Below are 14,848 nucleotides of genomic sequence, written 5' to 3'. Positions count from 1 at the left end.
TTGTAATCGTTTCTCAAACGATTCGTTCGTTCGTTGGCTGCGAACTCTCGATAATAATAAAATGACAAGACGTAATTCGATGCAAGTGTCCTTTTTTTTGTTGCTGGTTATTTGCCGCTCGAGGCAAAGTTCGGCAGTTCCAGGCAATCGTATACAAATTTATTTGCAAATATTTTTTCGTTGTCCATTAACAGGGCCGCAAAAAAACACTGTCCGGCGAAACGGATAAAAAAACTAATTCGTTTCCAGCTTCCACGAGCTCCCCAACCGCGTGTCCATGATCTTCGATAGGAATGCTAGACAAGGGGCATAGTAATCCGGCCGCGTTTGGTCGCTCTGCAACGTTTCTTCCAGCGAGTCGATCCCCCCCCCTACGAAAAGTTTCTGGAAGCCGCACTTCGATGCGAACACCATGTCCGTATTGATTCTAGAACAATCATTCGAAGAACGCGTGACACTCTGATAACCGGTTACAATAATTTTTCCCTGATTCGCGGTCGGATTGCGCATGAAAATGGGCGAGATAACCTCCACCGAAGGTGGAGGAGACAACCATGCAGCTTGCTATTATAGTTATCGATTGTCAACGACTATGAAAACATATAATTAACAAAATTATTATTATTAATAATAACCTTGCAGCTTGCTATTATAGTTATCGATTGTCAACAACTATGAGAACGTATAATTAACAAAATTATTATTATTAATAATAACCTTGCAGCTTGCTATTATAGTTATCGTATGTCAACAACTATGAGAACGTATAATTAACAAAATTATTATTATTAATAATAACCTTGCAACTTGCTGTTATAGTTATCGATTGTCAACAACTATGAGAACGTATAATTAACAAAATTATTATTATTATTATTAATATATTAATGTTATATAATTAATTAGTGATTATATATTAATTATATTATATATTGATTGTATTATATATACAAGTCGTCCTAAAATAATAGTACTTCCGGGAAATGAAGGGTTCCTGAGGTGATTTGAAGAAACTTTTTCCTTTACAAAAATGTTCTCCGCGGCTTCGTTTACGAGATATTAACGAAAAAGCACTGGCCAATCGGAGAGCGAGGGTGGGGCGTCAGTCGTATCTGTCATTGGTCACTGTTTTTCGCTGATAACTCGTAAACGAAGCCTCGTAGAACATTTTCGCTAAGGAAAAAGTTGCTTCAAATCATCTCAGGAATTTCCTCATTTCCCGGAAGTACCATAATTTTGGGACGCCCTGTAGTTACCGATTGTCAACAATTTTAAAAAGTCGGAAATGACATTTCGCGGTCCATGTGGATCAACAAGCTGCCTGAAGATGGCAACGAGTGGTTGCAAATAATGGATATTATATTACCGAGATTGAAATGTAAATAAACGTTATTAAAAAGCTGATTCAAATGTATTTAAAATACGACAGAACTTTCCTGCCAACCCAATATGTTAATTATTTATTAATTATGTTATTAATTATATATTAATGTCAATATATTGTGTATATTAATTATGCTATTAATTATATATTAATATTAATATTATATATATTAAAATAACTTATTAATTATATTATCAATTATATATTAATATTATATATATTAATTATTATAATATATAGCTATAATTAAAAATTATAATCGTATTTCGTCTTCCCAAATTGTCCATTTTTGTGCGCAATCTGAGGGGGAATTAGGAAGAATTCGCTGTAATTTCGAGTAGAAAAAAAGTACCTAACAGCTGTCTACTCACGAGTCACCGATGAACAGGCACCGTTTCGGATCCACCTTGCACAGCTCTAGAATATACTCTTTGAGAACGTCGCTGGGCTTGCCGCAGGCGATCGGTTTTCTTCCGGTGTAGTGGCTGATCAAATTGGCCAGACTTCCGGCCCCTGAATAACATCGGAAATTAATTAACGAGCCGATCGAGCCGACGCTAATCGAACCGATCGTTTCGATCGACAACCTAGGACTCTCCTGTCCTGGTCCACGGGGATCAATTCGCTGGTCGACCCGATCAAGAACAGGATGTCCTTGTCTTTCAATGTTTGGCAAACGTAGCTCAGTTTCGCCAAGGTGCATTTCATATCGAAATCAACGACGACCGCGTCGACAGCCTTGATTTTTGTCGCGGAGTCGATCGATCTGCTCATGTCCTCTTCGTCGTCGTAGATTATCGGCACCTGAAACATCACCGTTCGACGCTATTTTCACCGCGAAATTATATAAATAAATCCCTCGTGTAATTTGAAGTAACTTTTCCCTCAGCGAAAATGCCATACGCGGCTTCGTTTACGAGTTATTAACGAAAAACGTGGACCAATTGGAAGCGCGTACGGCCGACGCTCCGCCCTCGCGGCCAATGCCGCGTCGCGCTGACCGCCTGACGCAGCGCCAGCGGGCGCCGCGAGGGCGGGGCGTTACATTGGTCAGTGTTTTTCGCTTATAACTCGTAAACGAAGCCTCGGATCGCATTTTCGCTAAGGAAAAAGTTGCTTCAAATCACCCGAGGAATTTATTTATATAATTTATATGTAATTTATTTAATAACCCTTTCCAAATAACTTCTAATTCGTTTTCACGACGCACGAAGGAATGGAAATCTTGTCTAGAAAGCACTCACGTCGTTCGACGACATTTTAACGCCGCAATCTGCCAGCATCTTTCGAAACGGCGGGCTGCCGACGACGTACGCTTCGCCATGAAAATCGATCTTCTTCAGATACCAGGCCATCACAATCACCGGCGTCACCAGATGTTCCTGCGCGACAATTTTATCACAAGATATTAGAATCTTTAGCACTCCGGTGCTGATTCCGTCAACAATTGTTATCTCCTGTCCGAAAACAATGTTCACAATATTTAGTTTGTTTACGTTTCAGAAACTGTGCTTGAAATTTAACCGACGCGATCAACTTGTGATCAACTGTTAGATCAGCCATAAGACTCAGAGTTTCGCGTGCATAAATTGCCCTAACAAAGGAACCACGGTGACTCATACACGCGTTTTGGATTTCGAGTTGAAACGGCTTCAAGAGCAAAGGATCAATAACTAAATCCACGTGCCGGTCGAAACGATCGATTTCACATGAATATATAATTAATAATATAATCAGTAAGTAATTGATAATATGTTAAATATTGATACAAATATATATTGATAATATATTAATGCATAAAATATAATTAATATATACTAATATATAATATAATTAATATATACATTAATATCTACACAATATAATTAATTATATAATACTAATATATTAGTAATCATCACAATTCTTATATTATATGTTTATTACTTATATTTATTATACGTTTTTATAGTCATTGACAATCAGTAACTGCAAAAACGAGCCGCAAGGCTCCAATAGCCTTATCTCCGCCTCCATTTTCCTAGCCTATCCGACATTGTCTATGTTTATTTTAAATTTAAACTAATTATCGACTTCAAATTCCTACTTTTCTCATGGATCACTCAATAAATGCTGGCAGACCGCCGCCTACAATATAAAAATAAGGAAAAGAGAAACATAATCGCTCGTAGCGCGATTAAAAAGTTTAACCACCCCTGTTCCAGATCAACGAGACACAGCTCTCGATCACAGAGATTCGCACATTGGATTTAAGTATTGACCCCGATTACTCGACAGGATTACGTGAACGCGGGGATATCCACCATTTTTATATCCAGGCCGCGAATCTTTTCTTTGTATCGGTTGACAGACACCGCGGTGTTGTTGCTCACTAGGTAGATCGTCTTGCCGAGGTCCTGGAGCCTCTTCAGGGTCGCGATCGCCCCGGGGATCGGCGTGTCCGAGTTCCACAAAACACCTGCACGAAACAATCGAAACGCCGTTTCACTTTTCTGAACAGTAAACTAAGATAGAACGCGCGCGCGCGCGCTGCGGGATCTTCAGGAAGAAGAAGAAGAAGACACTCGCCATCGCAATCCGAAAAGACGACGTCGAAGGAGTTCAACAGGTCCTGCAGCTGACCGGCGGTCATGTCGTCGAGGCTTCTCGGGCCGTCGATCGTCGCCCGTTCGTTCGTCGACGGTCCCTCCATTAGCACGAATCGATCGCCGTTCGGTCCGCTGGAGATCGGCCTGGAGATCGGCCGGGAAAAACTGACACCGACGACCGTACGGTTGTCGCACGTTTGCGGAAGCTTGCACCGAACGAGCACATGAGCCGTGCGAATTTTTTGCCGTACGAACAAACAAGAAACGCAATCCGTCCTCGCCGAAGCGATAAATCATCGGTCGCTTCGCCGCTAGGCGGAAGCGCGCCGCTTATCTGCGCATCGGACTTTGACCGGTCGTAACTCGCGCGAATTGTTAATCGATGTTAATGGGATGTTAATGGATGTATCGTTTGGACCGCGAAATTATTCGAGGATATTTGGGTCGGGTGCGAGTGCCGGGCCCCGGGCTCCGATGCGGGGACAAGGACGATAGAACAAGGACAATCAACCCTTTGCACTCGAGACTATTTCAACTGCAAAATGAAGACATTTGTTTCAACCTACAGTATTTTCAATTTGCCACGATTCTTCTTATTTGATACATATGAATTTGTATGCTTATTAGAAGGCTTCTATTATTCGACAATTTATCGAATATAGACAAATTTAACAATGTGCAAAATTCTCTTAAATAGCGTTTGTAATTGCGTTGCAATTTTTAGCGTCGCCTCGGAGTCGCCACTCGAGTGGAAAGGGTTAATAGACGGAATAAACGATGTAACGCATTTGGGTTAATAGAATTTCAATTTATTAAGTTTTTTCCCTAGCCGTCAGTGTCTTGATTCTCATTTACAAAGGTATTATGTATGACTCTAGTGATAGTTAACTAATAATCGACGATGGTAGTAATTAATAATAAACATAATAATAATAATAATAATAATAATAATAATCGTAATGGTCTCGCCGTAATCATAGTAATCGTAGCAATGATAATAAGAATAAGAATAAGAATAATAATAATAAGAAGAATTAATTCGTAATTAATATATTAATCGAAAGTCGTATCTTATAACCGTGTCGCCTCTGCCGCGAATCGGCGCGCGCGCGCGCGCTTACGTATCCGTGAGAACACGTTCGTGTGTCCGGCGCGGCGCGCGTCGTATATGTATAGTATAATATACGCGTTTGTAGAATTCGCACTCTCTCTCTCTCTCTCTCTCTCTCTCTCTCTCTGCGACGACGTCGACGCGCGGTCCGCGTCGAAACGGATCGAAAACGTAACGGACACTCGAACCGAACGGGAAAAGAAAAAACTCATCTTACATATTCACAGCGATGTAAAAACTACGCTGGCTGCCCGAAACGCAAATATTTAAGACCTCGTAACTCGGTACCTGACTAGAAAATCAACTCCCCGTACACTCTTACAACACGGCGTTACCGTACAATAATTCGTAGGTGAAGGGCGGGCCCGGCGGGCGCGCCGGCCGGGGGGAAGGCGGGGACTCGCGTGGGCCGCGCGAGAGAAATCGGCGGGACGAGGGAGGGGAGACGGGCCGGCCGGCGAAACGGCCCCGAACGGGGGCCGCGGCGGGGTCCCGTCGGTCGAGGGGGCCCGACCGGCGTCTAGCGCCGGCGCCCGATCCGCGGGCAAACCGCTCCCGATTGTCCCGGCGCCGATTCTCTTCCCGCGCAGCCGCCGGTCCCTTCCCCCCCGCCGTCGCCGGCCCCGAAACCGCGGGCCCGTCCCCGTAGGCTATCAAGTTATACACGTTGTACACGTACATAGAAACATTCGTCGCACAACAAGCATGGAAACGCGATGGACGTCGCCGTGGAATTCCCTCGGATCGATCGTTAATTTAGCGCCGGCTACGATATATTTTACCAATCGGAGCCTCGTCGCCGAGCGAATCTGATCGGGCTGGCTTGCGACTTGCGACTGCGAGACTTCTTCGACCAACGGGAGCACCGAATCGAGACGGCCCTGCGAGCTGTTCACGCGCGAACACTTCGACGTTCGCACGGTTCCACCGATGGCCCTTTGCGCCGCGAATCTCCGATAACGAAAATGACCTTGGCCGAATGACCTTGGCTCGATGAAAAAATCGAGACACCGTCCTCGGCTGGGCCCGCGCGAACTGGAAGCGCCTGCACCGTACAGTGCCCCGGAAACCATAAGTAAGGGTTACATTCTCTCGGAGGGGGAGGGGGTGGGCTGTTCCCTGCCGATCGTTCGAGGTCGCTGGAAAATGCCCGGAAGGGGCAAAGTACGCTTGCGGGAGCGAGCTTCCGTAAAGCTGAGCAAGCTGTCTCGTTGTCATTCGCGATAATCGAAACGGCCGCGAGCGTCCGCCGCCTGTACCCTGATCGGATGACCGAATGAACGAAGATGAGGATGATATAGAGTCCCGGCAGTGACGATTAGCGCCAGCCACTAGCGAGTATGTTCGACGATAAACGCTAGCGGCGCGTCGCTGGATTCCCGTTCGTTATTTTTATTATGGCCTCGATTGGCGGTCGATCGCGAATTTTTGCCCGAGAAATCCGTTCCAACCGAACCGGATAATCTTGATTTAGAATAACCCGGGGTCTCGGCAAGGACGGGGGGTCGCGGGTCGAGCCGGGGACACCGGCGATTCGCGATCGAACAGTGTCTATGATAGTAACATTATTAGTAGATAGTAACGGTGGTAACTTCTACGGTTAGCATTAAACTGGGACTAGGCTTCTTTAGGAGATCCGTCGTACTCTCTTGTACTCTCTTTCATTCTTTCTCTCTCGCTCTCTTTCATTCTCTCACTCTCACTCTTTCTCACTTACTAACGTACACAAATTTCACTCTGACTCGCTTTTGTTTTTTTCGAAGTTTTCTTTTCCTCTTTAATAAGCGCTTACTAGTAGTCGTTGTGGTAGTTACTTCGGTACAGTTATTAGGCGTACTAGTAATAGTAATAGTAGTAGTAATAGTAGTGGTAATAGTAGTAGTAGTAGTAGCAGTAGTAGTAGTAGTAGTAGTAGTAATAGTAATAGTAATAGTAGTAGTAATAGTAGTAGTAGCAGTAGTAATAGTAATAGTAGCAGTAGTGTAGTAATAGTAGTGTAGCAGTAGTAGTAGTAGTAGTAGTAGTATTTTTTGTTGTTGTAGTAGTTGTAATAATACTAGTAGAGTAGTAGTAGAGTATAGTAGAAGTAATAGTTGTAGAGTAGTGGAGGTAGTTGTAGAGTAGTAGTATTTTTTGTTGTTGTAGTTGTATCTAGTAGTAGTAGAGTAGTAGTAGTAGTATAGTAGTAGAGGTAGTTGTAGAGTAGTAGTATTTTTTGTTGTTGCTGTTGTTGTTGTAATAGTAGTACTAGTGTAGTAGTAGTATAATAGGAGTAATCAGTTGTAGAGTAGTAGAGGTAGTTGTAGAGCAGTAGTAGTAGTAAAATAGTAATACTAGAGTAGTAGTTGTTGTTATAGCAGTAGTAGTAGTAGTGTAGTAGAAGAGTAATAGAGTGGTATAGTAGTGTCGTAGTAGAGTGGTAGAATAGCAGTATAGAGTAGTAGTAGAGTAGTAGAGAGTAGAATAGCAGTAGAGTAGTAGTGTAGTAATAGAGTAATAGAATAGTAGTAGAGTAGCAGAGCAACAGAACAGTAGTAGAATAGTAGTAGAGTAGTAGTGTAGTGATAGAGTAAAAGGATAGTAGTAGAGTAGCAGAGTAGCAGAATAGTAGTAGAGTACTAGAACAGTAGTAGAATAGTAGTAGAGTAGTAGTGTAGTAGTAGAGTAATAGAATAGTAGTAGAGTAGTAGAGCAGCAGAACAGTAGTAAAGCAGTAGAGTGGTAGAGTAGCAGAACGGTAGTAGAGTAGTAGAATAGCAATAGAATAGTAACGTAGTAGTAGAGTAGTAGTATAGTAGCGTGGTAGTAGAACAGTAATAGAGTAGTAACGTAGTAGTAGAGTAGTAGTATAGTAGCGTAGTAGTACTAGTAGTAGTCTGTAGTAACGTTAAACTGTTACAAACGCTAGGTAACACTATAAAAGAAGTCCTCAGGTGTTCCTTAACTACAGTTCAACAGTCCGTTTCGCGTCCACTTTAGTTCTCGAACGATCCGGAGGTCTCGCTGCGATTACACTGGGACCAGCCGAGGGTCGCCCACAGTTCGGTTCGGGGCCCGGTTGTCGCATTCGTATCCGCAGGTAGCCCTATTCTCCGCACGCTGTTCCGCGACGCGTCGAGCGAAACGAGGCTCGACGGCAAACTCGATTCAGCGAAGCAACCAAAATCGATCGTTCTCGCGGCATTCTCGCGGCTTCCAGTCGACACTTCGCGGCCTCAAACCGCGGCAGTTTCGAAGCATGCGCGCGGCCTATCGACGACTCGCAAAGCCGCGTCGCAAAGCCGAGGCGTTCTCTCGCAAACGCGACCATCGTTTCTCGCCGGGTCCGATTCGCTGCTCCCATCGTTCGAGCAATTCGTCGCGGAAGACCTACCTAGCCTACCTACCTGATTAAGAGATCTGTCTTGCCTAGCTTCCTAAACGGGACAGAGAGAGCGAGCGGAATGGCCCGTTGCCCGGCGTTCCGGGAGCACAGCATCGTGGGGCAACACGATCGACGAGGTGGGGGCGGGTGGGGTTCTGTAGGGGCGATGCTTCTAAAAAAACAGAGGATCGTCCCCAAGGGAAGCCGGCGGGGAAACTTTCTCGTTTTCGTTGCAAAGGTTCGGCGCGTCCCTAGGAACAGTCTTATCAGTCTACGCTCGTATCAAAGTGCGAAACGGCAACGGGCCATTCACGGCTGCCCTCCGGTGCCCACGGAGAGGGAGAGACGCGTCTTAAGTTCGTCTCCGATCTATCGTTTTCTAATCGACTCTCGACGATCTTCGCTGTTTTCCGGATCCGCTCGAACCTGAAGAGGAGAACCTGCCCCGTCGTGGATGTCCTGGCTCCGCCCGGTCTCCACCCTCTCGATCCTCGAGATTAGTCGTCGTAAATGCTTAACACGATATCGATAATACAATAATTAATACGATCTATCATTCGTAGTTTAATTGTATACTAGTTTGCGGCGCGCGCGATGGCGCCGGCCTCTTCGCGCCGTTCTCGGGACGCGGGGAGGAGCGATTATCGCGGGAGAGCAAAAGAGAGAGAGAGCGAGGAGATAATTTTCTATTTCGTTGAAACGAGGAGCCGTCGACTAATTTCGAAAACTTTAATCTCTCTCTCTCTCTCTCTCACCCTTTCTCTTTCTCCCGATGCCATTCCCTCGCCCTCTCCCTCCCTCCCCCGGCCCCGGCGTTCATCGTCATCCACATCAGCGGCATCATCCATCCGTTCTTTAGTAAATTCGTGTAACACGTTGCTGGTTTACGTTTATTCGTTCGTTTATGCAGTCAATAATTCGCACGGCCGTGATAGCCCCGAGTCGCGATTAATAATATGTTCTGTTGTTGTCGTTATGTATAATATGTATAATCGTACGCCCCGCTAATGGCTGTTACTAGAACATTACACGTCTATATACAGTTTTACCAGGAGCAACACAGCGTTATTAGTCGTTATTAAGATTAATTAATATGATTTATTTCGGGCTGTCGCGCGCCCAACGGCGTCGTCGTCGTCGCGTCGTCGCGGCGCGCCCGGCGAATATTCGATTGCGCCCCCCGTGCTCGTCTCGAGCACGCGAGGGGCTTCTTAAGGCGACCGCCCCGTTGATTACCGGGGTGAACGGAACCGCGAACGAAAGTCTCGCGGAAACGAGAGAAACCGTCGGTCGACGTTCCTCCGCGAACGAAAGAACCGGGAAAAACGAGCCGAAACAATGGCGAACCGCGTGTCCGCCGCTTCGCACTTGTTCGGGTCCCGACGGGCCGTTTTCTTGGTCGCGCGACTGTTCGCGCCGGCCGATCTCGTTGGCCTTCGAACTGTCCCGGAATCACGGCTCCTTCGAGTTGTCCCAGAAATTACAGCTCTTTTGAGCGGTTCTTCGAGAGCGGGAGAACCGCGCGGCGGAAAACGACTTCGGCGGCGATCGCTTCGATCGTCGAGCATCGAGGCGAATAGGTCGTACAATTTTCGTTCTTTAGGCCTGACCTTGGGTCGGACGACCTCGGAAAAGTCGTCGAAAAGTACACTGAAAGTACACTGAAAGTACAGCCGTCGCGGGGACACGCCGGAAGCTTCGAACGCCCCGAGATCGCGCGCCGGATTTACTCCGATCCTTCGTTCGCTGCTTTGCGACCGGACTGCGACTCGCGCGCGCGCGAGAAAGGTGCGAGATTCGAGCGAACGGGGAATAATGAAGCGTTCTCCTGGATATTCGTTGGGAGCGCGATCTCGGATTCACAGTCCGGTGGCAACGGGGTCCGTGTAAGGCGCGGCGATCGACAGCCACGCGATCCAAACCTAAATCCAAATCCGGTGTCCAATCGAACAATCCGGGATCCACTTTTGTCGACGGGCGTGTGCCGGCATTTATTCTCGCAAATAAATGCGACACCGTACCATTAAGTTATTGCACATTGAACAAACGTTTACCGATCGACTCTCGAATCCATGTTTTACGCGCAACGTTCTCCGAGCACTCCGTTTGCTTCCGGTCGGCAGGTCGATCATTATAATATCTATAACTCATTCCAGCACGTCACCCTTACTTCCCTTCCATCTTCAATATGTATACATACACGTGATATATGTATATATGTATATACTCGTGCTCCCTTCCTCGTCGCACATATATATGTGTACATACATACATACATACATATATAAATATGTATGTTTGCATGCATGTATATGTATATATATATTCGTACATACATATATATAGATTTACGCATTTATTTAGTCGTTCATTTGTTTAATTTTATTTATTAGTTTCTTTCTTTCTCGGCTCCCTCCTTTCGTTACTTGTATATACATGCATATATATACACATATATATGTATATATGTATGTATGTATGTATGTATGCATGTATGTACGTACGTACGTATGTATGTATATATATTTATATATTTATATGTTTCTCTCATTAGTGCCTACTTATCGTTAATCAAGGAGGAATGTAGTCATAGTGGTCGCGTTCGGTTGAGCGAGATAAAGAATCGTTCGAGCGAGCCGGCACGTTCATCGTCCGGTGTACAACTAATAATTGAACAGGAGACCTAAATCGGCATGGTGAACAATCGGACGTGTCCGCGACCTGAACGTCCCCAGCGTTTTCGTTCGTTCTCGCATCCTTTTCGCGGTCGTTGTATTGTCGAGGATTTATCCCGTGGTCCTCCCCCCCTCCCCCTTCGGTACCGAGCGAATCCAGCATCCAATAACGCGTCTATCTCGAACATCCGTCCACGCGATCGTAGTAATTTAACCTTGAAACCGTCTCGAACTCGAATAGAGCCGTCTTGAACTCGAGTAGAACTCGAATATAACCGTCTTGAACTCGAATAGAACTCGAATAGAACCGTCTCAAATTCGAATAGAACCGTCTCGAACTCGAATAGAGCCGTCTCGAACTCGAATAGAGCCGTCTCAAACTTGAATAGAACCGCCACGAACTCCAATAGTCTCGCACTCGAATAGAACCGTCTCGAACTCGAATAGAGCCGTCTCGAACTCGAATAGAGCCGTCTCAAACTTGAATAGAACCGCCACGAACTCCAATAGTCTCGCACTCGAATAGAACCGTCTCGAACTCGAACAGAATCGTCTCGAACTCGAATAGAACTCGAATAAAACCGTCTCAAATTCGAATAGAACCGTCTCGAACTCGAATAGAACCGCCTCGAACTCGAATAGAACTCGAATAGAACCGTCTCAAACTCGAATAAAACTCGAACATAACCGTCTTGAATTCGAATAGAATCGTCTCGCAGTCGAATAGAGCCGTCTCGAACTCGAATAGTCTCGCACTCGAATAGAACCGTCTCGCACTCGAATAGAACCGTCTCGCACTCGATTAGAACCGTCTCGAACTCGATTAGAACCGTCGCGATTCGAGCGGCGATTAACCCCGCGAGCAGCTCGCGTTCATAGGCCAGAGTTCACGGTCGTAGAACCGTCTTTCTTCCTCCCGAGAAGAAAAAGAGCGGCACGAGAAAATAAATGCCGGACGATCGTCGTCGGCGGACACGTCCGACTGGGCTGGCCCCGTGAAACCGGGGGCCATGCACCTCGTCCAAGGCCCCGTGAAACCGTGGAGGCACAGGTTGCGCGTTCGATGATTAATTCGACACCCTGGATCAAGGCATAAACCAGGCCAGCGTCCGGAACCAGAGAAACTGAACCAGCACGGGCCGCGGCCTGTGCTTCTTTTTCGCGATCATCGACTTAAACCGACCGAGCGAGAATACCCTAATGATCCTTAAACGTTTACTTTCCAAGCGTAAGACTATATTTTCGCCAGAGAAAAACGCGAGAGAGCTATCGTTGATTGTGTATAGCCGTTGTTGTCGTTCTCTTTCGTCGTTCTTTCCCCCGATAAAGATTTACCGCGCGCCGTCTATATTGTCACGAGATATGATCATCCATAATTACAATAACCTTCTTTGTTTTTCTTCTTTTTTTTATATAGTCGTTTAGTCGTCGTCGATCCGATTTACATACTCTCAACATCGATAGGGGTTCTTCGTTTCGTCCACCCGAGTCCTCGGCGAATATACATTATGTATATAAATATATATACTATATATATGTATATGCATATATATATATATATATATATATATATATATAGATTTTCGTTTGCTTCGCTCATAAATATACATACATACAAATATAAATATATACATACACGCACGTATACATAGCGTGGCTACATGGTATACGATATATACGTATATTTGTACATATTACAGTATATATTTATACACGTGACGGAGCTCTCCTATGTTTAAACAACATCGTCCGCGTCGGGGATATAATATTCAATTCCTTACGATAAATTATACACCGCTTTTTTTTTTTTACAATCGCAGCCTCGCTCGCCGAGAGCGCGAGGCTCGCCGCTAGCGGAACATCGAACAATTTATATACTTTATAAGGCCCAAATATTGTGCGCTACCTGTTCAATGAAACACGCCAAGAAGGAATTTGCGGAAAGCATGAAACGAGCGCCTCGCGTCGCGCTCGTTCCGGGGCATACGCGCCTCTGTGGAGGGAGCGCGGGGGTATCGTTAGGAGGGCCGGAGGTAACGGAGGCGGGGAGAGGGTGGGGGGCTCAGTTTCTCGATTCTGGTGCCTGCGGTATCGAAACCTTTATGCTTGACCCGTCGAAGAGGTCCGCGCCGATCGTTGGCAGCGGCGCGCCGCTGTCCCCGTCGTCCCTTTCGAGCGGCGAACCAGCGAACAAAAGGAGAAACGAGGTCCGCCGTGTATTTTGGGCCGGCTCGGCAGGCCCGCGTTTGGCACCAAAATCCCCGCGAACGGTGCGCGATCGATCGAACGAAGCGCCCGCCGAAAAAACACCGGGCCCCGGGGAGCCGTCGTCCGCGGCGGGGCGCGACGCGGCTCTAAAACAGACTAGAAATGGGGGAGGAAGGTGTGGGGGGATGGGTCCGACACGGAGGATCGTCCTCCGATCGCTGATCGGCGCCATCTTGTCGGCTGGGCCCCGTGAAAGAAACACAGTCTCTCTCTTCAGCGGCGTGCTGGACCATGGAAGCTGGAGCGTGTCGAGAAGACGCGGCAACGAGGCGCCGGAGTCCTCCTCTCTTCGTAGCCTCGAAGGCCCCGCTCTGGGCCCGCCGTCCTCTCTCTCTCTCTCTCTCTCTCTTTCCCCGCGTTTCCCTCGGCGACGCGACGAACAACCGAGGCGGCGGCCGCGGAGGACGCGACTCCGCTCGCTCTCCTAACTCGTCCGGCTACCCCGCGTAGCCTCCTCTACACCCCCTGGAATGCCTTGCCAATGCTGATTGCTGTCTCTTCTAGCTGTCGACGGCGTCGCCGCGCTCAAGTGGCGGTGTCCTGGTGTCCCGCGGGCTCGGCGTCGTTGCTGCGACGATGGCGGCTCGGGGCCGTTTGACGGTAGTCGCCGCGTGCGGCGCCGTTCGCGGGGGTGCTGCTGGCCTCCTGCGGGCCCAGCCGAGCGCCGGAGGGCGCCGGCAGGGCCGGCGAGGAGGACGGTGGCGAGGACGAGGACGCGTTCGCTCGATGAACCGCGAGGCTGCCGGGCTGCTTTCCTCGTTGCTGGCGACGCGGCGGCGATGCTTCGGGCTCTTGCTGGCTGGCCGGAATCTTGGTCGTCGCCGTCGTCGGCGACGACGCCGGCGTCGCTGCGGCTGACGGCCGCTGGACCGTCGACGACGTCGCCGCGCCTCCGACGGCCATCTGGTACCTCGCCGTGGCCGCGGCTTGTTGCTGCTGCTGTTGTTGCTGTTGTTGTTGCTGTTGCTGCGGTCGGAGACGTCGCTCGTCTCTTTGCTGTTGCTGCTGTTGCTGCTGTTGCTGCTGCTGCTGCGGTGGCGGCGGCTGCACCGTGTTCCGCTGCAGGGTCCAGTGAGCTTTTCTGGCCGGGCCGGGGCCTGCGCCGACGGACGAGGAAGAAGACGGGCCCGGCAGAAGGTGGTTGCTGGCGGCTGTCGGGACACCGCCGGCACCGGTAACCGCTGGTACAGCTGCTTCCGGTGCACCGTCTGCCATCGGTGACCCCGCAGGGCCCGGTAGACCGCGTACGACAGGCTCAGGAACAACGACTGGAGGACGTTGCTGCTCGTCGTCACCCAGATCGCCAGCGCAGCCGTAATCGTAGCTGCAGCATAGCTGCCCGTCCTACGGAGATGGTCGTTCGACACTGCGTTAGCCACGGCCCATTCAACAAGACCCGCTTTCGTCTCTCGTCTTTCGTCCTCCCTTCGCGGTCGGTCACCTCGAATCGTTTCGCGG

At 47.9% G+C, this 14,848-nt stretch overlaps 2 protein-coding genes across 7 annotated transcripts in view; both read right to left on the bottom strand.

Moving 5' to 3' along the window:
- Window positions 1-75: 75 nt before the first annotated feature.
- LOC117224153 (uncharacterized) lies at window positions 76-4,188 on the bottom strand. Of its 2 annotated transcripts, none has more exons than XM_033476869.2 (6): window positions 3,953-4,186; window positions 3,688-3,842; window positions 2,629-2,766; window positions 1,972-2,188; window positions 1,756-1,897; window positions 76-427 (listed from the first exon to the last, which is right to left on the bottom strand). In XM_033476869.2, exons 1-6 carry the CDS (start codon window positions 4,074-4,076, stop codon window positions 235-237), a joined length of 969 nt encoding a protein of 322 aa, XP_033332760.2. In that variant the 5' UTR covers window positions 4,077-4,186; the 3' UTR covers window positions 76-234. The 2 variants fall into 2 exon arrangements, with proteins under 2 accessions (XP_033332760.2, XP_033332761.2); XM_033476870.2 differs by having other exon boundaries at window positions 227-427; window positions 1,737-1,897; window positions 3,953-4,188.
- Window positions 4,189-4,759: 571 nt separating this feature from the next.
- LOC117224154 (protein kinase C-binding protein NELL1) overlaps window positions 4,760-14,848 on the bottom strand; it is a 90,566-nt gene continuing 80,477 nt past the window's right edge. For all 5 annotated transcript variants that reach the window (XM_076526128.1, XM_076526124.1, XM_076526126.1 and 2 more), the window contains one exon: window positions 4,760-14,734. In XM_076526128.1, the coding sequence (XP_076382243.1) occupies window positions 13,891-14,734 (844 nt within the window). In that variant the 3' untranslated portion in view covers window positions 4,760-13,890. The remainder of the gene's footprint in view (window positions 14,735-14,848) is intronic.

Source organism: Megalopta genalis, chromosome 13 (genome assembly GCF_051020955.1).
Source record: "Megalopta genalis isolate 19385.01 chromosome 13, iyMegGena1_principal, whole genome shotgun sequence".
Lineage (NCBI taxonomy): Eukaryota > Metazoa > Arthropoda > Insecta > Hymenoptera > Halictidae > Megalopta > Megalopta genalis.
This window is presented reverse-complemented; position numbering and strand designations above follow the sequence as displayed.